The following is a 25,631-nucleotide window of genomic DNA, read 5'->3' as shown; positions in this document are numbered from 1 at the left end:
TAGATGAAGGACAAGCAGTGACATTTAGTTGCTTACGCTAATTAAGAACCCAGTTGGAGACATCTGCATCCGAAACTGAAAATATGCTTCGTCAGGGTAGTTAGGTGAAGCTCATGAACAGGTGTCCAGGTTACATTTTCCCCTAAAGCAAAGAAATATTATTTAATTAACTTATTTGTTATTTTCAAATTACATGTTATCATTTAGATCTTATGTCATTTATATTTCTATTTAGTTTTATATTGTACTGTACAAACAATAATATTGTGTAATGGTATTACAATTTAATATATATATATATATATATATATATATATATATATATATATATATATATATATATATATATATATATATATATATATATATTTTTTTTTTTTTTTTTTTTTTTTTTTATGTAACTTCTTTCTGTGATGGCAAAGCTAAAATTTTCCACAGCCATTACTCCAGTCCTCACAGGCACACGATCCTTCATGAACTTTTGACCGGCAGTGCATATAAATCTTTTGTGATTTGTATATTATATGGTGCATTTTATAGATTTAAATATTGAATATTAGTATAATACAATAAGTATTTCTTGATCACGATAGCATTTGTTGTACTGCTGCCTTTAAATGTTATTAACATTAACAAAAAATTACAATAATGAAATAACAATCATCACTAATGTACTATATAATGAAAGAGACCATACCAGATACTGTACATCAGTAATAACGTAAAATGTGTAAAGAAAAATTATTTGGTTTAGGGTTTTTGACCTGGATATTTCTTTATGGTTTTCATTCTAAAATGCAACAGTAATATCATCATCACGTTAAAATACAGTACAATCAAACTCAAACACAGCCTTCACATAACCAGAGATGATGGACTGTGTTTAAGTGGGCTGTTGGAGAGCAAGTATATTACCCCAGTCCCAATTTCGAGCAGCGCTGCTCATATATTTTCCGGGAGGTAAATGAGCAAGGCTGTGTGGTTACAGAGATTGAAATACATTCATTAACTTTTCCCTTTTTGCTAATGTAAGCCTTTAAACGCCACGCATCCCTGAAATTTACATTTAAATTAAATTGACTGGGGGCAAAATGAGGAGACACCCCAGACACGGCCCCCGGGGTGACTGTTATTTACTGATCTCCTCTCCTCGTTGGTCAGTCTCCACTCCATGTCCCCCTCCCCAACCCATCCTTCATCACTTTTTTTCCCTATCCCACTTCCTCGTGACGGGACGGACACTGGCTTATGCCTTTTAGACAGGCTTTCAAAAATTCCTGTCAAGAACTTGAGAAGGCAGGAGCTGAGAGAAGTGTTCGCTGACAGCTCGTGAAAGAAAGCTACATGTCTGGGAATGGAACGGATGACAATGTGACACAAAAATGCACGTGTAGGGGTGAGTGGCTCGTTGGAGGGTTGTCAGGGGCAGGAGGGATCAACCCGAAAGGTCACATCTTCATTACTGTCACTGGCTCACACACACAAGCTCTCCGGTCCACTTCGGCAAATTCCACACACTGAAGACAGAACTGAAGGTTAACTTCAATGAGAATCGATAACTCATTTATGCTAATGTCAGCGGTAATGTGCGTTTCTAGCAGGTACAAGCTAACTGAGTTTGCGCTCAAGCATCGGCCTGCCTCGCCAAACAGCTCTAGCAAGCGTAACGCTCTCCAGATTCATTTTTCATCTTAGCGTGTTTTACGGTTTCTTTGTAACTGGATTTTAGACGCATTACAGCCAGCGAGACAAACATCCACTGCTGGACATTGCGCTGACCACAAAAAAAAGAGAGCTTTAGGTTAATCAGAATTCATTTTGCCATTGATTTGTCTGAGCAGCGGAAGGTAAAGGGGGAAGGGTTTTAGATGGAACCGGCGGCTGTCATCACACATCTTCACACTAACAATACACAATTTTCACACTGTACTCTACATGCTCTGACACAATGATATTCATTTTAATCAAGCGACAAAGATAATGCACAGTAACTCAATACCTGCATCACCAGATCCAAGTGAAAATGCTCAGAAAAATCTCTTGCAATGCAATTCAATAGCAAAATTTCAGACTGAAGTGAATCTCTCCCCCGGTTTCACAGACAAGGCTTAAGCCAAGGCTTAGTCCCAGACTGAAAGAAAACTGAAAGAAACTTGCACTAATTGATCTTAAAATATATCAATACCTTCGTTTAGTCTCAAGGTGGACACCAGTGATGTTTTTTCTAAGGGACGATTATAAAAATTACTTAAATGTCCTATTCTTGAACTACGGCCTAATCCTGGCTTAGTCTAAGCCCTGTCTGTGAAACCAGGCCTATATTTATGTTTCTTGAGTATTAAGATTCGATAGAAACCCAGAGCATAATCACACTGAGTGACAAATACCAAATGGTATTTTCTGATTCATAAACTTTTCTTTTTTTGAAAGTTTTGGTTCAGTTTCTGCTTATTTAATATCTTGTAGAGTATTTTAGGGCTGCCAAAGTTGATTTGGTAATAAATGGTTATAAATGTTTAACAGCGTTCAATTTCTCAGCTCAGACTTGTGTTATTGTAGTTAACTTGCATTGAATGTTTAATGTAGGCAGGTGGTGAGGTTTTGTAATATACTGTACATGTATCAAAACTCAAATTAATTTGTGCTCATCCGTCTCCAAAGACCTGCTCACCTCCGATGCCTCCCAACCAGACAATACTGTGTGAGCTGAGCGTCCTTTGAAACGATCAGCAAGGGGACCGCTAAAAGGCTCCATAATCCAATAAATAGAATAAAGGCTCATTATTCAATTCTCAACAATTAAGTGTGTCTATTCTTTGTAATCAAGCGCTGAGTAAATGTTTCTCATACGAGGCCCACCTCTCACCTCCACCCAGAGCGCACTCATGCAAATGCACAATTAAAACAAGCCATTACCCTTCCAGAATGCAAAACTGTCATCCTATTATCATGACTAATTGAGGCTTTATAACATAGTGTTGAGGTCTGTTTAGACAGTGACTCTTTGGCACAACAGAACAAAATTTAACTATTAAGCGAGCAACTGTGCAAAATGGCAGCTGGTGTTATATAAGGAAGTGCTGAGAGAAGATGAATTTTTATAGCATCTTGTTTTTGGGACATGAACAATATATGGTCCATTGATTAAAAGGCTTTGTGAATAAATTATACATTGCATTTACAGAATTACACATCCTGCTATCGTGAAGGCTTAACTGATGGAAATTAATTATGAGATGATAAAAAAAAGATTTGTTTACTGAAATACTGTTAACACAGAAGGTTCACACATCAGTGTATTGTGATGTGCTCACCACCATCACATTCCTTCAAGCTCATTTTGGAGTCCCACGCTGAAATGAACAATATGATTAGCCAGTAGATGGCAGCAGCGTGCTGAAGAAAGGTGTTGGGCCTGGATGGTTATGACTCCAGAATACCTGTTCATGGCAGCCAGTTACATCTTCACTTATTTGTGCAGCTTCGGCCACCATTTTGGCATATCACAGAGGAAACAGTGCCACGATCATAAAACAAAAGCGGCATGACCTCATTTTTAAATAAGCTCTTTAAAATATATTTTTTAAATGTCAGTCATTAAGGCAAATGGGGCATAACTAGTGTTATTTCACAGACTATAATGAAAAAATAAGAAATAAAAACTGCCAAATATTAGTGAGATGATCAACCATCCTTGAATGACTCAAGTACATTAAGATGAATTAAGATCTTTGATGGTTTTATGTCAAATTAGTGGCATCCACATTTAAATATCTGAATCTGGAAAACAAAAGAAGATATTTTGATGAATGTCGGCAATCCAACAGTGTATAGTGTGTGTGCAAAAGGAAGAGATTTGGAGCATCTCAGTCTGGAGATTTTGAGGTAAAAGAACTGCTTGAGAAGGGAGAAAACAATTCTGGTGAAGTGAACAGGGTGACACATGAGAGTAAAAGCCATGTTGTGATCTGTGAGCTGTGAAAAGCACCTAACCTCACGAGTCTGAATGCTTGCTCTTATGTCCAGAGTGTGGTTATGAGATATAGTTGGGTTACAAGTGCAGGTCTCATAACGCAAGATGAGCCTCGGCCTGTGAAAACACACCCCTCTGATCTTTATTGTTGTATTACTGAGAAAGTGTGAGAGCAACCTTCTGTACTGAGGTAAGCACTGTAATTATGAACACTGTATCTCTGTGTGACTCCAATTATCCCTCAACATGTAATCTATCTCTCTTTCCCTCTCTTACAGAAGTTATCTCAGAGTCTCAGACTTATAAGAAGGATGAGCAAAGGGAGTGAGTGAAAGATGAGCAGATGAAGAAAATGTGCTGCTTGCCATGTAATTCACCACATTGTGTTGCTAATGTGTCCAGTGTTTTTAGCATGCTGTTCCGTGGTTGCCAGGGTAGTGCTAAGTTGTTTTATTAGTTGTTTTTACAATGCGATAGCTTAAGGTGTTGCCAGGGTATCGCTATGGTGTTCTGAAGTTTAGTGCATTGCTATGTGGTTACTAGGGTGTACATGGTGGCTGCTGGGCATTGCTAAGCTGTTCTAAGTGTTTAAGCATGCAGATGCTAGAGCAGATGCTAAACCATTTATATGCAGGGTGTTGTGGACAGTTCCCAGAGCTTTGATACAGTGTTCTGAGTTTTAATGCATTGCTATGTAGTTTCTAGGCAGTTCTGTGTAGTTGCCATGGCATTACCAAAGTATTTTGAGTTGCTATGTTGATGCTAAGGTTTGTTGATTGTTTTCAGGGCATTTCTATTGTGGTCTGAGTTTTAGTGCATGGCTATGCAGTTACCAGGCTATTGTTAAAGGGGTCATATGATGCGATTTCAATTTTTCCTTTCTCTTTGGAGTGTTAAAAGCTCTTGTTGCATAAAGAAGATCTATTAAGTTTCAACATCTCAAATCCAAAGAGATATTCTTTATAAAAGTTAAGAGTTAACCATGCCTACCTAAAACGGCTCGTTGTAATGCCCCCATATGTCTATGTCATGATATCAACCATTATAAGTCATTATAATTAGTAATTATGTCCCCACTGGAAGCAACAAATGCCTCGTTTGTAATGGGTTTTATTGGTTTTATTTCATCGCGCCAGGGCACATGGCATCACAGTGTTAAGTTACATAACATTTTTCATCACATGTTGGAAGCATTCTGCCGGTCACAACAAATTGGATAGCTGGCCAATCAGAGCACAGAGCCAGGGTGTTGCTAAGGTGTTCTCAATGTTTTTCAGACATTGCTATGCAGCTGTTATAGTTTTGACAGTTGTTGTCAAGGCATTGCTTACTAAAGTTTCCTGAGTTTTATTTTGGTTAGTTTGCTACACAGTTGTTAAGGTGTTACTGTTATGGTGTTAGCGTTGTTATACACTTGCTACAATATTACTAGGTGGTCAATAAGTAGTTATTAACCAGCCTCAAAACACTGAGGCACAGAATTTAAGCGCCTGCCAAGCATTTGAACTTAGCTACCTGATTTTGTTCTCCATGTGTTCTTCAAACAATTTCCTGCAATCTCTCTACTGTACCTATAATAAAAATAACAAACAATAGCAATCAATTAAAAAAGATCCAACCAAGAATTTTCAATTAAGCAAATGTTTATAATTGTTGTAAATGATTTACCATGTGTTCACATTATATCAACTATGACTTAGTAGTAAAGGTCTCTAATCATTAGCACGCATGCACTGCATTTTCATATTGCACAGATGATGATATATTTCCATGCAGCACACACACACACACACACTCCATCTCCATGGGGAGGATGTCCATTACATCTTCTTTGATATTCAGGCTTCTGCAGGCTTACAGAACAGCAAAGGGACCCTCAATTGTTGCATCTGTAGTGAAGTGGCCAATTATGCTTCAAAGTAAAACCAGAGATTTTTTTTTTTTAAAAAACAAACACCATAAGGCATCCCCCTTGTTTTTTTCCCCTCTGCTCCATGTTTTATCACATACCCACTATTTCATTCACTTCCTCAGGTACATGGAATGTCGACAAACCCTCGCTCAGTACATTGCAGTCTTTTATTACCATCAAACAGTAACAAGAAAGCTTGACAGCCCAGGTGTTTGAGTACTCTAGGCAAGCCCAGTGAAGCCTCTTTCCTACTTCCTTTCTGGTAAACATTTCCTTGGAAGTTCATTAGTGTTAACCAATCCAGCTCTGACACTCTGTAGCTAACTTCCATGGCCAAGTCATGTGGCCATACATGTCAAAATGCAAACACAAGGGAGCCAGGAAGCATCCAAATGAAGACGATACTCCAGAGGCTAAACCATATTTATCAGTTCATCAGAGGAGACAAATGAAAAAAGACAAGCTTTAGTTTGCTCCCATTATTTGATACTTGCAAATGGAGCGCTTCCCTCCAATTCTGTGCCTGTCACAGCGAAACAAGAAAGCTTTTTAGTTGGCAGGAATTATTTGAGATAATGTGTGTTCTCCCAGTGAGACTCACAACTGATTTAACCTGGCTGCGAGTTGCCGTGGAGATGCACGATGAGGGCGTGCGTGAGCGTGCCGCGTCGCTCTTGGTTGCTGATGGGAATAAACTGGAGAAATAAAGAATATTGAGTTTCTAATGAATCTGTGCTGCACCTCCTCACAGCGTGTGCAAATGGAAATAATGTCTCCCAAACAACCAAGGTGAAATTCACCCTTGTTTGACATTGTTGCAGACATATAACATTACTTTAAAATTGAGTGTAAGTTTGTGTGGGTGTGGTTTAAACAAACCAAGCATAAATGAGAAAAAGTATCCAGTTAACTCTGCATTCACACTGTCTGTGGTCTCAAAAGGGGATTCTATTTTTGTATTTTGGTCTGTTTTACTTGTGAAGGCCTCATTTTGGTTTGTTTAAAGAGTTCTCCGAAGCCTTACAGTACACCAAAATCAAAAAAGTGTGAGCCAGGTGTGAAAGCAATTAAGGAATCACTTTTTATTTGAGAATGTTTTAGTTACCACAAAGACAGAACCTCCACAGATACCCGTGGAATTCATGATGAGCGAAGGGAGTGAAGCAAAGATCCAAAACTAATTCAACCCTATACAATACATTTGAAATTCATATACTTTTAAGACAATTTGAATATATATATATATATATATATATATATATATATATATATATGTGTGTGTGTGTGTGTGTGTGTGTGTGTGTGCATTGATTTTTATTAATGTATGGATAAATAAAATAAAATAAAAATAAAAGATCTGTTTCACCAAGACCAAACACTATTTATTGATTGTAAATAAAGCCTATTAAAATGTATTGGTGATAAATGAGGGCTTGCAAATTAACAGATATTTTAAAGGCAAATGCATTCAGACATGTTTTATTTTAAAGTTTATTTTGCATTATACTCCAAGAGACAAAATTGTTCCTGTTAATTGCTGTGTATCAGCAGTACGTCATGAAGACACACATTGCAGAAAAAAGCCACTGTATGAGAGTGACCCTATACTGTTCTCAACTCCACTAATCACATTGTACAAAAAAGTCTATTATTAGCCTACAATATTAAGATATGGATTGTCTTTCTTGTTCCCACCCTCATTTATCCATTTCTTCACCCATTCATTCAGACGTAGAAATACCCCAGGCTATTTTATATCTTTTGGCATCTGTATCTGTAATGAGACTGGATCTGATTCGTTTCTTTAAGCAACAGTGTATCCGTCTGTCCTCCATAACCTATTATTCCCTTTCTGCATTCTCATGTCCCACTTTTTCTTTTCTTCCCCACAAACAGACCCACCCATACACACATTTAAGGGTCCTTTCATATCCGCCTGTGGACTCCACCCTTGTTTTGTTACGTTTGGCACTCTCTGGTTTCTTTTTAACTTCTCTGCATCTCTATATTTCATCATCCTTACACCTTACTTCCTCCCTCCCTCGCCCTCAATTCTCCTGTCCCTTTCCTTGTCCTTCACTTTATCTTCTATCTTCTTTCATCCCTGCTCTCTGTTTCTCTCACTCTCGTCCCACATCAATCCCTCTTTGCTAATCACCGTTGATGTGAAGTTAAATGTGGAAATGAGGTACATGCAACAGGAAGGGGAACTTACTCCATTTAAAGCTTGCCCAGCCGTCCTATCCATCACTCTCTCTGGCACAGCCTCTCATCTCTGCCCCGTCTGATTAATCATCACGGTCACATTACAGAGGCAGCGTTATGTGAAATGGGCCTGAGGAATTTTTTAAAAGATTCAATTTAGAGTATCACTCCTCATCTGTTCCCAATAAATGCCAATGTGTGCATAATTATGGTGGCCTTGTTAATCAAGATAAAGAGAGACGAAGGATGAATCAGAGAGGAGCTGCCAATTTAATACTGAAGAGAATTTAGGTCCAATCCACCTGATAGGCTGTGCCCTGAAGGAGTGTTGGATTTGGGGTAAAATGCACATTTAAAAAAGAAAAAAGAAATGACTTTTTTAGTTTTTTGAGTTGTTGAAGTAACCCAAAAGCCAAATTCCCTTAATCATTTTTCACAATATGAAAAAAGAAAGAAAAAAGAATATAGTTCGGAAGTGAAAATTCCCATTTCCACCATCTGCACAATAATAAAGATGTTCCAATCAACAGGAAATGTTACAAATCTGCCTGGAAGAAGATGTGTTTCTATATCGCTTTAATACAATTAGAGGATATACAGTATATATATATATATATATATATATATATATATATATATATATATATATATATATATATATATATATATATATATATATATATATATATATATATATATATATATATATATATATATACATATATTATACATAGTATGCAAATGTATATTTATAAATAGTATGCAAATGTTCTATACGCTAGGTGACTTAGCCAAAAGCTGCAGTACACATTGCATAAAATATGGTCCCTCATAAAGCAGTTCAGTTAATCTCACTCAAATGAGAATTTCCAGTATGACGAAGGAACCCTAAGCAATGCCGGTCTTGATTAATAATATTTCCTTCTTGACTCATGTATTTCATCAGACATATAATTTAAAACGGGATTAAAATGCATCAAAACCTATTTATAACATGGCTCTTTGGAATACATCTGCTTCATGTCTGGGTCCTGAATACCTTGGATTTAGTTCAACGGTCAATGAACCTGATAATAATTTTTGTAATTTCCATTTCTGGTCAATGTGTTTCTTATTCATTTCTATTAAAACTGAAAATAAAGATCTCATTTCAATTAAACACTGTATAGACTACAATAATTAAACACTTTTTGTTCATAATGTTCTGTTTTTAGCACATAAGGTATTATTTCAACTGGCAAGATGCTGTGAACGCAAAATACAAAATTAGGACAGGCCACCAAAAACGGGACGTCTGGCGACACTAGATTTCCAGTTAGAGATTTAGCTGGCTGAGACACTCCGTCTGTGCATGTGTTTGTGTGTGGTGCAATGGCAACAGAGGGAGAAAGACAGCTTCATCATCTCCTCACAGTGTCTCTCTGTCCATATGTTTTGTAGAACTACCTCAGTTCACTACATCGGGAATGAGACGCTTGGAACAGCTGCTGAAATTGAGTGTGTGTGTGTGTGTGTGTGTGTGTCCTCATACATATGTCAACTCAGAGGAATTATTCATCAAAGTGAGAGCTCCTGCACGCTGAGTGTCAGCATTGGTTTGGTGATTGGATTCTGTCTCAACTTGGCAAAGAAGTTCCCCCCACGGAGGCGAGGAAGACACTTTGTTTGTCCTTTCTCTCTGTCGGTTGGGAACGTGATGGATCGTGGTGTTTGTGTCAGCTGAGTAAACAAGTCCATTTAAGCTGCTTCATCAACACTGGACAAACCAGATCCAGCCCTATGCAAATGAACTTGAATTAAATTAATTTGTGAATTGAACTGACATGTTACTAATTCATGATAAATAAATAAATAAATAATATAGGAAATTATGTCATAGAGATGACCCTTGAAATCCCCCAGCACTGTATGCAATGTTGTAAAATATCATGTAATGTGACTCTACTTAAAAGTATTTTTTTTTTTTTTTTAAAGATACTTTGTGTACATTCACAATATTTGAAGGTGTAAGGAAAATACTTTTTTCTTAATAATCACACGACATGGTATCATTCAATTAAACTCAATAAAAAAAAATAAAACTAGTAGATTTGTCATTTTTTTTTATCACTGACTCTTTTATCTAAAATGAAAACCCAGTTGGCTCAATCTGGAGTTAAGTGCCTTGCTCACGGACCCAGCTCATATCAGGCTCCTTGCAAATCTTGAACCAGTGACCTCCTGATCACTAGCTTTAAGCTGTAGCCACTGCAACACATCACCGAAATAATAAATCATCTTAAGCAGAATATTCACTATCAGTTTGTCAACCTTAGGCCTGTACGATCCTTCCAAACTGAACACTGAAACAGGCAAAGTTCTGCACCGCCAACTTCATTATCTGAAGAACTATCTGTGTAATCTGTGTAAAGTAATCTGTGACCTTTATTTATGTTCTGCTGGAGCGGATGTACTCTAGCTCCGTTAATTAGAATTATAACCCCATTTTCTCTGTCCGTTTGCCCGGCAGAAATGAACATCGAGTGATTTTATCATGCGAAATGAAGCTTTTGTGCTTGTTGAACAACTTTGTCTAACATCACCACAGTTTAATTTGAAGAAAATGCGGCACATTACACAGCACACAGTGTACTGAGACTAGTTTAGAGTAGTTTAAAAGGGTCAAATTAGTTTTGTAACTATAATGTTCTAATGTTAGCCAAGGCTATCTGTACCATAAAATTGTAATTTAGTTTGGACAAGACCATTTTTTACTCTCTCTTTCCAAGCCACATCTTTTGCCGTTTTTGCATAAACACCGTTTTTACATGTGCTTTGCATCATGTGCCATTGCTTCCCAGCAAAAATGTGTTTAAGATTGACGAGTCACATTATAGCTGTATAATTTTCAAATGTTATTTTTGTAAATACAGCAATAATAATAGCAAAGAAAATTTTTGTAAATGCATTTATTAGCATTTGTTAGCAGTACAATGAGCGATACATTTATGACACTCTTTATTAAACTCTGTTAGCATTAGTTAATAAAAATACAACTGTTAATTATTAAAACAAAAGTTTGTTATCTCAGCTCCATTACATTATATGAACAGACAGACTTTATAATCTTGTTTAAATCTTCCCGTGCTATAAGATTTGATAAATTTATATGTCTTTTTAAGGTTGAGAAAACTCACTTAGAATCCCTCATATATTGGGACATTGGGAATAATTGTTCTTAAAAAAAAAAGTGGTTAGGAACCACTGCTATATAAAATATCTCAACTGCTTGAGTGTCATCACAAAATGTAAACAACTATATTATTATAAGATATAATAATATTATAAACTTATAATATATAATAATATATCTAAAAAGCTGCTGAAACAATGTCTATCGCAAATTCATTGGCAACAATTTACAAATAACACCTCATTTGTTAACATTAAATCATTAAATGCAAATTAATGTAAACCACTATTTTAGAATTATTAATGTTAATTTCAGCATTTACAAATACATCATAAAAATCTAAAGTTGTATCAAAATTGTGAATGTTAGTTAATACATTGACTTATGGGACCTTACTGTAAAGTCTCACCAAATTTTACTTAATAAATTCAGTGTTACAAATAAATGTTTTTGCATTGCTAGTTCACGTAAACTGTGTAAAACTGCAGTTAACTAATACTAACAAAAGAAACCTTAGTGTAAAGCCCAAAATTGTAAAGAAAGTTGTAAAGCAAATTTAAAAATCCTTTCTTTGTGGTGGGAATCACATACTGTAAGTAGAGTACAATGCTGTCTTTTTGGACGGGAGAGTTCTGGAACGTACAATATCTTTCCAAGTACAAACTGTTTTAAAAGATGAGTAAGACACACAGAAACCACAGGAGGTCTGCGGAGTCTTCTCTCTGGCTGTGAAAGGGTCTCGCGAGGTCTCTGTGCTTCAAGTCAGCATTTTATCATAGCCTCTACCACAAGGACAGCTCACTTCTCCTTTATCACCCTCCCCCCCCGACACAAAGAACATCTTTATGAGTTGAGCCCAAAGAGTGAGCTTCATCGTCAGATTGACAGAACACAAGACTCATCAAATATTCATCAGAATGAAGCCCTCTCGTCTCTGATCAGCAGGAGGAGAAGGGAGAAAGAAGAACAAGAAGCCTGTCCTTCCACACATTTCTACAGCAGAAATCAAACATATCATCTCAAGGTCTTCAAGGGCATCTCCCATCATCGAAACACACGAGTATGGCATTGTTGAACAATCTGCAAGGGAGGAATGTTTTGAATGTCTTTTTAAACGGATCAAACCAGTTAATATATTTACAGTATATATATTTATAATGTTACAAGAGGTTTCTATATCAAATAAATGCTGTTCTTTTGAACTTTCTATTCATGAAAGAATCCTGAAAAAATGTCCACCAATATATTAAGCAGCACGACTGATTTCAACATTGATAACAATAAGAAATGTTTCTTGAGCATCAAATCAGAATATACGAATGATTTCTGAAGGATCTTGTGATGCTGAAGACTGAAGTAATGGTTGGTTATTTTCAATTGTAATAATATTTCACAATAGTACCATTTTAGAAGAAAAATGGTTGTATATAAATTGCATAGCACATATCCTACAACACATATTGCTAGACATGCTAGTCAGCAGCGGTCGCTATTGTTTCTGTCCGTGGAAGTCACAGCTTTAATTAAAAATGTAGACTTCAGGGTGTTTTTGTCACTGAAAAAGCCACTTGTGAGTTGTTACTGTAAAGGGACAGTATTTTGAGCTGAACTGCTGTCACACTTTTGAGGCATGTAGTTATGTTCTAAGTGTCTCTAGTTTTAGTTCGTTAACCCGTAACACTGCTTCACACACAGGGAGCTCGCACAAATCCACATACACGATGAGCACATCCTCAAAACTCGTGTCAGTCTTCAGAATCTTTCAGAGCGAACCTCTATGTTCCTCTAAATTATTCAGACTGCTAGATATACTCTGCCTTGTGCCGAAAGAGTCTCCACACACACACCCACACACACACACACCCACACAAACACACACACACACACACACACACACACACACACACACACACACACAAAAACTATGCTGGTGAACTTGTACACGAGCTCACAAGCATCATTACTGTCAGCACTTCAAATAACCGTTTTTACAGACACCGTCATCCTATATACAGCATCACTGTGAAACTTTAGGACCCACATGATTTTTTTTATCACTTTCATAGCTCAGAAAACTTGGTGGAGTTCACAGTGAAGTTTCAACTTCATCTCAAATGTTTCACATAAAAGAAAAAAAATAAGGCTGTTAATCAGTTAAAATAAAAATTGTGTTGGGAATTTACTGTAGTGAACACAATGCATTGCATTCCTTTTACGGAAATAAAATATGCAATTATCATTTTTGGTAGGAATATCATAAATATCAAATTAACAGTTGCTTCTACTTATTTTAAAGTAGCAGATAAACATTTTTCGAAAAAATAAAAACTTATAAATGTCACTTTTAAACCTTCCATTCATCAATGTATAATGGAAGTGTATATTTACATGCAGAATAAAAGTGAATATATTTTATTCTAAAAGGTCTCCATTAGATCCCCATATTATCTCATTGCTAGGAGAAACGGCTGAGATATTACAAAGTTTGCAATTGTAATTTCTTTTTCCTGTAGGCATGTTTACCGGTTTATTCATAAACCTCTCAAACCTGCACACACAGGCAAGCTAGAATATCTATTGCTTATCCACCATTAACAAGTTGAGAAACCTGAGAAACACAATTGATCTACAGTTCAAAACCAGAGAAATCTTCATCAGGAGTCCAGAATGACAGCACTGAGATGACACAGCATGCTGCCATCAGAACACTTACCATATTTATTTTTCATATGGGAATGGGATGTTCTCGCAGGGGAGGAATGTAAAAACAAGAGTCGCAAAAGGATTCTTCAAAATTAAATGGGAAATGAAATGATAATGAAACCCTTTCTTTTAGTGGAGCTAACCTCCAGCTGCCCACCGAGCCATTCACACACCTTCACACAGGTTCTTTCGTTTTAACAGACTTATTATTCAGCTCTAACCAGGCTGCAGTTACAGCAGCTGAACCAGAGAGGACCCTGGGAAATCAAGCTTTCAGGGACTATTCCCTCTCCACTGCTCCATCACTCTCTGTCACAAACAACTCATTCTCACTTTTCATCCAAGGACAAAGCTTTCACACAGGTCTGTTTATTACAGTTCACACACACACACACACACACACACACACACACACACACACACACAGACAGGTGAGAATGACTCCAGATGTGGCAGGTAAGTATTGAACAAAATTAATATAAACTAGGAAAGAGGTAAAATGAGAAAACAAACTGGACTAAAATTAGGCAAATCAGACAATACAGAAAGTTTCTTGAGAGGAGAAGGGAGGGCAGAGGAGAGGAGACATCATAGGGAAGAAGAAAAAGCAGCGTCATGGTGCAACATGACAGATTTCAGCCACAAACCACATTCCCACAGTCTGTCGTCTCTCCTGCATATTTCACAAAAGACTGGAAAACTTTAATACAAACCACAAGCTCCAATCAGATTGAAAGACTGCTACACAATCTCCAAGAGTCAGGGTGCAAATGTTTCATCAGTCCATCAGGAAACACATCTCTGGAGAACCTGAACACTGCCGTGTTTGTACAATCAAATCTATTAAAGGCAAAATCTCCTGTATATTCAAAACTATATTTTCCACTTTGTTTTCAATCAGTACTTATTAATGGACATAAAGAAATTCTGAACATCATTAAAGGCCAGACACATTTCATTTCCCGCAATTTTTTTGTTTGTTATTATTTTATCAATTTTTTTTGTTTAATTTAGTCTATTTTTTATATAATCTATAATTTATATTTTCATATATTTTCATGTTTACATGTTATTTTATTATAGATGTGATGCTAGTTTATCTAATACTGTATATCTAATAGTTCTCATTTTAAAAAATGTGCTTCAAATGCTTTATAAAGTAACATGGAAATCATATATATATATATATATATATATATATATATATATATATATATATATATATATATATATATATATATATATATAAAATTGTAAATTCAATTTATGCATTTAGCAGACACTTTTATATATATATATACATATACATAAATATTGAAAATAAATATATGAAGAAATGTATTTATTGCATACACATTTTATATAAAACCCTTTTACAAAAAAATTGCCTAAATATATTTTAACAAATGGCAATTTACTTCACATAAATAATAAATTTTCTATAATTTCTGGATTTTTTTTTTACTCTGATAACAGTCTGGTGAATGCAGAAGGTACAGATCTCAAAGGTGGGACAGGCCAAAAATAAACAAACACCTTTTAATGTATTTAAAAATGCCTGTTTATATATTTGCTTGCTTGATAACAATAATTAATATGTTTTTTTATATATATAACAGGGACAAAGTACAAAAAGGATCTAATAATAATGTAGCAGACACTTTTGTCTAAAGCCAGTAACAGGAGATGTATTAGTGGGTCAGGTCTGCTGGTGTAACATGAGGTTAAGTACTTTGCTCAGGGACACAAGGGTGAAACCTCAAGGATAAACCCTTGCATGGATTTAACCGACATCCTTTCAAAAACCAATCTAGATTATTAACCCCTACAACACACCATAGACTACTGCTGGCAAACAAATAAATAAACCAGCAGAAGTCCTGAATGCCTGTCTGTTCCAGCACCATTTATGTATTGAGGAGTGTGGAATAATCCCCTCAGGATCCACATCTCCTCCCGAGGGCTTTTCTTTCACCCATCATCCTTTCCAGCTTTGTTTACCTCTTTATCCAACTCATTTTTTTCTCTGCTGTCAAAAGCAGCACAGTTCCTCCATACACTTTTTCTTCCTCTGCTTTCACCACAGATTTATTCAAGTGTCAGAGAGTGACACCTTAATGACAGCAGATGACCCGCAGTCCCAGAGAGAGAAGCGACTCTTTCACACTCTCCTCTCCTCTCATTCACTGACTGCTGGACTAGGTCATGGCCAGTGCTTAGCCTTTTATAATGTTTCTAATATTTTTTTACAATGTTTTTTTTTTTTTTTTTGTATGAAATTTTACAACACTTATTCTTTAAATGCAGTATATTACACTTTTTTTTTCTGCAGACGCCCTACAGTGCCCACTTGAAAACCCTTGAATTAAAGTGTCTCATGCTCAGAGAACTACAGCAGCATTGCTGGGGAGGCAAAAGACCTCATACAGATGGAATATTGGTTGAACACTTGAATGAAGGAAAAGAAAACAGATCTTTGTCTCAGCACATGCTGCCGTGCACGCACAAGCGTACACAGTCCATTTAATGACAGCACAAATGACAGACAATTACTTCTTCTCAATGCAGAATCCTCCGAAAAGCTTTTAAAGTAACGGATTCCATCTGCTGTCTGATGTGGTTCAGTGATTTCTCATTTATGAAGCTGACGAAGTCATTTGTCATTTCAAAGCATCCATATGACGCGCCGCCACTTGGCTGAAAGCGAAAGGGGAAGTTTCACCATTTAAAAGCTGCTGGGGTCACAGACATCATTTCGAGACATGCCAGAGAATCTCGAAACTGCTTCATATGTATGATGAAGGTCAGTTAAGGACTGGTTTAGAAAGGGTTTGTGTCTGGAAAAAAGCATGGCAACCTTTCATTTGAGGGCCTGGGAAACAAACAGGCACTGCTGTATTGTTTTGAAGAAAGAACTGTAATTACATACATGGGAATTATAGCAAATGTAGTAGGGTGTTTCTTCAACTTTGAGCACATTTATGTTCCATCAAACGATTTTGACTAAAACTAAAGAACTAAATCAGGCTCTTTAAAGTAATAATTACAGGTTGCCATCTTTTATTTACAGTATATATTTAACAAAATTAATCCTGAATCCTTCAAATAAAGATTATCTACAAGAATGCATATATATATATATATATTTTTGTTGTCAGTAAAGTATGACGAAGTAAAAAGAAATTGAGCGATGAATCAAAATGAACTTCTACGGTATGTTAGAGATGAGATGACAGAGCTTACTTTGTATTTAACCCTGGATGTTCTTTTAATCTGATTAGTTCAAGCCCATGCTACAAGACAGAAGGTCGTCACCTTAAAACGTAGGCTACATTTCTTGCTTCTAGATTGTGGTTATGATCCCCAGTTATCAGACAAACTCACACATTTAGCAACATCAAATGTCAACAGAAAACATGGATGAGGAGTTTGCTGCTATTTTTCATCAGACAATGAGCTGAAAACATATTTGCTGTTGGTACAAAAAAAATTATGAATAAAACTAACTAAATAAAAGTAAACAGCCCCAGTTTGACATTGTGGAAGTCAAAGCTTCCAACAGAAAATGTCTACATTAAAAAATTAAAATAAAAACGGACAAATTACTATGATAAAATTCAAACCCCTTTTTTTGTCTTAAGCATTCAGGCCTGTAAAGGCTTACCTTAAGCACACATTGACATTCAGTAACTGAGTCGTGATTGATTTATGAAGGAATTATACTGTATCCACTTCCATTCAAATCTTTATTCTATAGTCCTGCATCTAGAGCAGAAAAAGACAGATGGAGAGGGAGAGGCGAGGAGCGGCTGTAAAAGTAAAGACGTTTACCGTGGGAAGAGATAAGAGCCGTGCTGCAATTTCTCGACGTGTCGCGGCAGAGACACAACCTCTTAATCACCCGAGCTATCAGATCAGCCCAGCTGCTAACAGAGCTAAGAACCCAGACGCTAGAGGACCAGAGACACACTGTTGCAGCCAACATGCAAACTAACGCCAGCGAGAGAGAGACTGAGGGTGATGTGATGTGGGGGTCTTTGGCTGTTAATTGATGCTCCAGGCAGACAGGACGCTAATCATTCTAGAAAATCTATACTGGAGGCAATTCTTCAACTCCTGCTTCTACAGATTGTTGTTGTATATACCAGACTTCTCCAATCATTTATTTTGCCCTTTCTTCTAATTCACTGCAAGCTCACATTCAGATCTGCCTTTAAACCAAGTTCCCACTATACATTTTACATTTCACTCTGATGTACATTACAATATGGAAGAAAAGATCTGTCACTATACCACTGATATCACTGAGCAATCAGACCAATCAGAATCCATCCTGCTTTTAAGAGCTGCAGATAACATAACTACAGCTCTTGCTTATTATAAACAGAATGTTATCATGCATTGGTGGATGCAAATATAGTTAATGTTATAGTTATCTTTATAATTGTCATTCTTGATGTGAATGGATCTTTATGAAATCCAATCTCTGTCTGTTCCTCAAAGTTATCACATGGCTTCTATAGTAATATGAGCCACTAATATGATACTTAGGAATTTTTTTATTGACATTCTGGCTTCCACAGAAGAAAGAAAGACATACATACACAAGCATAAAGGCAGTAAAACACTGTCAAACTTCTCGTTTTTGCTAAACTATTCATGTCTAAGACATTTCATCGGTGTTTACAGCAAGGCCCAGTTTTATCTGTGCTGGAATCAGGCCATAATACTGAGGAACCCGACAACAGATCCAGTCTTCTGATAGCAGCCTCCAAGAACAACATGACGTCCTGCTGGGAGAGGACGCTCATTGTTTTATTTGTTATATTTATAAGCATGTGCAGTTCATTGGTCAATTTAATAAATAAATGTAAATAGCAGTTTGGTTCAAATACCTGTTCCGAGTGTGCTGTGGTTTAATAAATGAGAGCAGCGTGTGACCTGTGCGTTCAGGAACACCTCTGAGAAACGTACCGTCTGTTTAGGCCACCGCTGGGAACTCGACTCAGTTTCAGAGCTGTAATTTGGGCTGTGATGCACACACACACACACACACAAATCTATTATTAATTGACGACAGGACTGGAAATCTCACCTCTCCATGGTAATAGAGTTGCATAAGAAGGCACATGTTAACACACGTTTTGTTTTGCTAACATGGTGGAGGTTTTCCTTTGACTGTTACTGTATTTTTATGCTAACATTATCTATGACTTAACCCTGCACTAATATATCATGCAATGCACTTCTAGACCAGGGCGGCGGAATGGAATCCAAAGTTATGAGAATAGAATACATAGCTAAATAAACAAATTCATAATCAGTGAGAATGTACTAAACCTTATTTGACAATATTACCTTCTTAATTCTGGCTATAACATGAGTAGAAATTTTGTTTTACTGACAAATAAAGAACAATAAAATGTAACAGTGTACTTAATAGAAACGAAATATTTTCCATTTTACACATTTTATGTTAATATGCTCTGGCATTGGACACAGATTTATCAACAACGTGACTGTGAGTCCTTAAAATTTCAGGTAGTCAGTTTGGTTGTAAAATATGGGCTTGACTATAGTTTACATTATAAGTAAACTGTGTGTGAACAGCAGAATTTAGAGCTCTAAAACAGAACTGACAACATATTCTGCTACTGTGTGAATTTAGGATATACAAATGTATATATATATATATATATGGGACCCCCCAGATTACCCCCCCTCAATTCCTCATTTGTCCTCAAAAAAAACCCAACACACACCCACACACAGAAACCCAGTTTGGTTGATCAAGTTTATTTGATCTGCTTACCAAAGAGACAATGCCCGCAAACATAGAACAATGAACAACTCCTTCATGATTAACTAAAATGTATAATGACAGCAAGTGCCATTGTTACCATAATTATTCTTTCTCTTTTCATCATCATCAATAATAATATTAGTATCATTACCTTCATATTAAGTGACATTTTCTTATCTGTTTTGTATTTTAAAATGTAATAACATGAAATGATCTCTTAAAAAAACATAATGGACACATGGTTGTGGATAAGACACTAGGTGGAGAGGAGGGGAAGAGTGTAAATCTGCGTGGAAAGGCTGGTCCGTAAGGCTCCAGAGTCAAAACTCTTTCTGAAAAAGTGAGTCAATCGCCCTGATAGGCACCGTTTTCCAATCCGCACACACTTCACACACACACACACACACACGATTAACCTTACTATGAAAATAAAGCATAAGTCACATTAAAAAGCACAGTATGGCAGTGGAAATTAATAGCTCATGGGTGTGAAGAGGAGTGTCAGTTGGCGTAGTGATGGCATGAGAGAAACGAGTTGAGTGAGGCTAAGAGTAAAGGATGCCATCATTGTGCACAAGGAGGTATAAGAGCAAAGGAGGACGAGAGTAATCCGGGTTTATGATTCCTTTGTCATGATAAGTTTGGTGTCGCAAAGTCACTTCTTCCAGTTGTGTTCTTAAATTAACATATTCAGTTCCCTTCATTACCCGGAGATTAATTAGAAAGTACCTACAGTACAGTGCCTTCTGTTTCTGTTGCCTTGGGTTCATCCTCTTTGTTTTTCGTCTTCCACAACCCTGATTGCCATTTCAGGGGGACTCAAAGTCCAAGCACCAGAGTTAAGTATGTGTCCCAAAACCCTGTGGAGAACCCCTAGTCAACACATACACACACACAGATACACGTACACGAACACATTCATACACTCACACACAAAGTGCATTCCCATCTGGGTGGTCCAGGGTTTCCTCATTTCATTAATAAGAGTGTCTGCACTGCCTTTGTCTCAGTCTACGGCTTCTTAAGAAGTTTGTCTGCTTCTGGGTATGTGGGATACTTCACTGTCTCAATCTTCTCTTTGACTTTATAAGAGGGGTAGAGGCCAGTACGGCCCGTTTTACGGTTGATTCCCTTGGAGTATCCATCCCAATGGTTGCCTGCAATGCCAATCAAATCTCCAGGCTCAAGGGGGATGTCGTCGCTGTTGCGTGACTGGTGAGGGTAGATAGCGATCTGGTTGTGGGCGTTCTGCCCCCCGAAGTAGTAGATGTCATCGAGGGAGTAGAAGAAGGAGGAGGCGTCTGGGTGGAGAGTCTGCATGATCTCGTAGGCCACTCGACACACCTGCGCACAATGGGAATGAAAACAAAGACACAGGTTCACAAGCTGTTTTTAAGCAGATTATTCTGAGCAGAGGAGAGTCGAAAGAATAAGCAGGTGCACCTGACAAAGATGAATGGACTTTACAATGGTTAAAGTGAAGAGCTGAAGTGAAGATTAAAGGCGCAATAGGTGATTGTCTTCAGAGACATTTTTTGTTATGCTGATTTAAAGTCTCTTCACACCCCGATAGCAATCATTAAGTTAAGTGGTCTAGATGTATTTATCTGTATTCAGATATTCTGTGGAAGGCATAGGACCAAGATATGTTCGTCCAATCAAAACGCTCCTTCTGAGCATTTTAATTGGCTTTCGTACCGCCTGCCTACGTAAGTTTCTGCAATCCTCTGCGCACCTGGTTTGTGCAGACAGAGCGAGAATGGATGACAAACATCAACAAGACGATCTTCCTTCCTGATATTGTAGTACTTTTAAAGTTTTCTCACTGGTGAATGATACATGATGTAGCCCAGCGGTTCCCAATTCCAGTCCTCGCGATACAGATAACCAGCTTGTTAGAAGTGAGCTACGTGCATGAACTGTTGTTCGATATGACCCTACACAGTGTTGATTGCTCCCTCCTCCCTGAGCAGGGGTTAACTTCACTTCGGAACATGGACTGGAAATGGGAACCGCTGATGTGGCCTATTGTAGTAATGTTGTCTCTGGTATTCTGGTCTGTGAGCGTAAATGCGTTCAGAGGGCGTGGCTTTGTACGGCAATTGCAGGGAGGGTGTGGCGTTAGCTTTCTGTGCTATCAGGCTAAACGTACCATTTTCCAAGATCTTCTGTTGCACCTTTAAGGACTATTAGAACAAAGTACCTACAGACTGATCATGAACAGTCTAGAGCATATGAGAGCTTTCAGATTTCAAAATGGGAAGCTTGAATCTGACTGGCTGGCCTTTCTGGAAGTTTTTAATCACTCTATTGTGATGTTGTTTTCAATGGATCAGGCTGGTATAATGATAGATTCAGAGGAGTCACTGGACAAAAAAGATGCCTTTCTAAAGCTGGGCACGCTGTATGATTTTTATGGTTCTTTATGATTGCTGAATGGTAAAGTCTACAACAGGGGTAGCAAAACCTTGTTCCTGGAGCGCTACCTTCATGCAGAGTTCAACTCCAACCCTAATGAAACACCAGAACTTGGTTATCAAACTGTTCAGGTCTACTTGAAAATAACAGGCAGGATAGAGCAGGGTTTGAACGGAAGTCTGCAGAAACGTAGTCCCTCCAAGAGCAGGGTTGGCTGCCCCTTGCTCTACAATATAAACTGAGTGAGATCTTGATCAACATCTTTTATGTCAAAGATTGAGAATGTTGATCATAAATGTAATGCAAGTCTTCTTGCAATGAATATGTCACACTAAACAATCAAATATTGGTGCTCTGTAATGTACAAATAGTATTTAATGCAATTAATTTTGGCAGCCAAAATCAACAGCCAAACATTGCACAGTGTGAAGTGGGCGATTCCTGGCTAGAATAAATGGGCCAGACTTTCTGCCGATAGTAAAACGTTTGGATCTGCAAAACTAATGATTGCCAGACATCATAAAATCACAAATCACAAAATCTGCACTGCACCAGAGAGTACTTGAAGAATATGAGTGTGTCTAATAAAAAAGCTGAAGTTTAACTTAAGAGTGGACTGTAGAAAAAAGAAATGACCAAAATCCCTATCCCTAAAAGAATGTTTTAAAAACGAGTAACAAGAAATTGAGGCTTATGGAACAGTCAAGTCTTAATCTAATATAAATACTGTGGGAGGTTTGGGCACTTCATGCAAAAAGAAAAAAGAGAAAAAGACATAAAAAACAAACTTACACAAGAGCAGAGTGCAAAAAGGGACAAAAAGTCAGTGTGGGAGACAAACAGAGCAAAAACTTCTACAAAAGTGGGTCAACCTGTACCTGTGAAGAGAAGGTGCACACTAAGAAGTTGGTCCTTGAGAGAAAGTGGATATCCAGGATGACTCCTCTCAGAGAGTTTTCAGTGTAGCGGTTGTGTAACCCAGCCGACCATGAAATAGAATTATCACTTATAAATTCATAATCAGGGTACCTGTACACAAACACACAAAAAAGTGGGTTAAAAGGTGCTCCCTGACAACACTCCTCTTGCTGTGTTCCAAACCCTAGTCTCCTGCCTACCTAAGGTATACAGCATTTTTAGACATCATTTCACACACGTTCATGACGTCCCAGAAGTCCACCCCATTTTATCAAAATTCGAATGCATTAATGCACCTCAATTTGACCACAATTCTAATCCTTTGCCGATAAAGGAATCTGTGTAGCCTGTGTTTAGTATTGCACATATCTCATCTGTCTATTGTCATAACTGCATTCGTTCATTATATTTGCGCAGCTTGTCAGGCTTTGTGAAGCAACAGCTGCTCTATGTATCATGCACCTGATGGAATTTACTGCTGATTAGAGAACCGGCTTTACTGATGAGATGCACATTAATTATCGGCCGATATTTATCATGCACCCCTACCATGTTGGTTATGATGCCAACTTACAGTAGGGAATTAACGATTCTAAGATAGCTTCTTCTTATTTTTCTTGAATATCTTCCATTTAATTACCTAAAGGTCCTTAAGAGAAGATAAATTCAATTGCTTAGCAAAACCGCACAAGATATTAAGACTTGTTTTCATAGACTATATAAACTGTAGTGTACTCACTTAGACTTGGCCTCCTGCAGTAGAGAGGGGTCATCCGTGGCGAGGTAAACCCGTTTCTTGTCCACATGCATGCGCTGGGCCAGACTCTGGTAGTGGTCCTCAACATGCACCATGTACTCTTCTATGGGGTGAAATGCCGCCTCCGTCCCTACCTTATCTGTCCGGCGCACATGCACCCTGGAGAGTAGAGCAATACCTGGATCAGCCTGATTGTGTGCGTCCATGTGAGATTGGGATTCAAGGTCGACAAAGAACAGGAAAAAATACAGACCAGCAGAATAAAATGTCTTAAGAAACAAATTTAAACAGATGTTTCAAAGGTTTTGTGCTTTGGGGTGCCAATTTTCTGAAAATGCCAACCATTATGTGTCATGGTGTGAGTCTAAGGATGGGCGGCTGAATCAAGAGATGACAGAAAGTAAGAATGGTGTGTGTGACAGAGATAGAGACAGAAAGATGGCAGTGAGTGGTTGCGCTCCCAGCAGAGAGAAAAGTGGGTGTAAGTGGAGATTGATTGTTGGAGCTTGTGGTGGCTTGTTTTAAAGGGCCTCTCTTCTCCCACTCCCTCCTGTTCTCACACATACTGTAAATACATGCAAAGCCTATCAGTGCCAGTGTTTCTTAAGCTTGAGGTATTCACCATGGCTTTAAACAGACGTTGGCTAATTTCCATTCAATTCTATTGTATTTATTCTGAACTTCTGAAAATGTTTATCCCCTATAAATAAATAAATAAATAAATAATATTAAACTAAACGTAAAATATAAATTAATAATACAAAAAAAAATATATTATTTATTTATTTGTTTTTTAAATTCAATTCTATATTAAGTGAGCATAATGCATTCTGTCTTAGTAAGCTCCACTAATAAAATACAGTGAAATGTAGCATCTGATTGGTTTTAATAGCCTGGTGTGATGCTTTGATGTGTAATGTCTCACCCTATAATGGGGTGCTTGAAGCCCAGCTTGCTGGTGGCCTCTTGCATTTCCTTCGACAGCCAAGCCTGAGGGCGGATCAGGTACTTGACGAACTGAGACACCCACCACACAGGTGGGTCACCGTGAAGCCTCTGGAGCCGGTCTGCAAGATCTTCAGGGATAGCCAGGGGCAGGTACGGGGGACGAGGGTGCAAGCTGTCAACGATGGGCAACTCAATGACCTGTACATCCCGGTCGTTTGCTTCACCTACAGACAATGCACAAGACAATGAGCGTAATTAAATATTGCAGTATGGACTGAAAAATTGGCCAAACATGCTTTTCCAATAGGGGACTAATTTACAATTATCAAGTCAATAAAGCTCGACGGAGGAGCTGCTCGCACGGATTAGAGCGCGGGGGCTGAAAAAAATAAAGGAAAAAAAGACCCTAAGGCCAGAAACATACTACATGTAGGTATGAAAACAGATACAATGTTTGGTGAATACATTAAAAGCAAGCGGCAATCTATATGTAATTTACATTACATTACATTACAGCCTTTGGTAGGCACTTGCATCCAAATTGACTTGCAGTGTATTCAAGGTGTACATTTTGCCAATGCTTATAAGCCAAATTCTTCAAGTATGTTCTCGCATTAGTGTGGCAGCAGTAAACCTCAACGGAGGGCAGGTGATTGAGTTCCCTTCAAATGTCTGTGCCATTACACTGGATGTGTTATTATGTGTATGCATTTACATACATGGAAATAATATGTTTCAGGCCTTAGGGATGCACAATATACTGGAAGCCATATCGGTATTGGCTAATATTACAATATTAGCAGACCGGAGAAATTGTATTTT

The 25,631-nt window shown here is 37.6% G+C and overlaps 1 protein-coding gene across 3 annotated transcripts in view; it reads right to left on the bottom strand.

Moving 5' to 3' along the window:
* Positions 1–19,740: 19,740 nt before the first annotated feature.
* The window catches only part of LOC113060649 (alpha-(1,6)-fucosyltransferase-like), an 82,308-nt gene continuing 76,417 nt past the window's right edge, over positions 19,741–25,631 (bottom strand). For all 3 annotated transcript variants that reach the window (XM_026229740.1, XM_026229738.1, XM_026229739.1), the window contains 4 exons: positions 24,787–25,033; positions 23,844–24,020; positions 23,065–23,215; positions 19,741–21,112 (listed from right to left, as the gene is read on the bottom strand). In XM_026229740.1, coding sequence (XP_026085525.1) covers positions 20,780–21,112; positions 23,065–23,215; positions 23,844–24,020; positions 24,787–25,033 — 908 coding nt within the window. In that variant the 3' untranslated portion in view covers positions 19,741–20,779. The remainder of the gene's footprint in view (positions 21,113–23,064; positions 23,216–23,843; positions 24,021–24,786; positions 25,034–25,631) is intronic.

This window comes from Carassius auratus, chromosome 42 (genome assembly GCF_003368295.1).
Source record: "Carassius auratus strain Wakin chromosome 42, ASM336829v1, whole genome shotgun sequence".
NCBI lineage: Eukaryota > Metazoa > Chordata > Actinopteri > Cypriniformes > Cyprinidae > Carassius > Carassius auratus.
The sequence above is the reverse complement of the archived record's forward strand: the minus strand, read 5'-3'. Positions and strand labels throughout refer to the sequence as shown.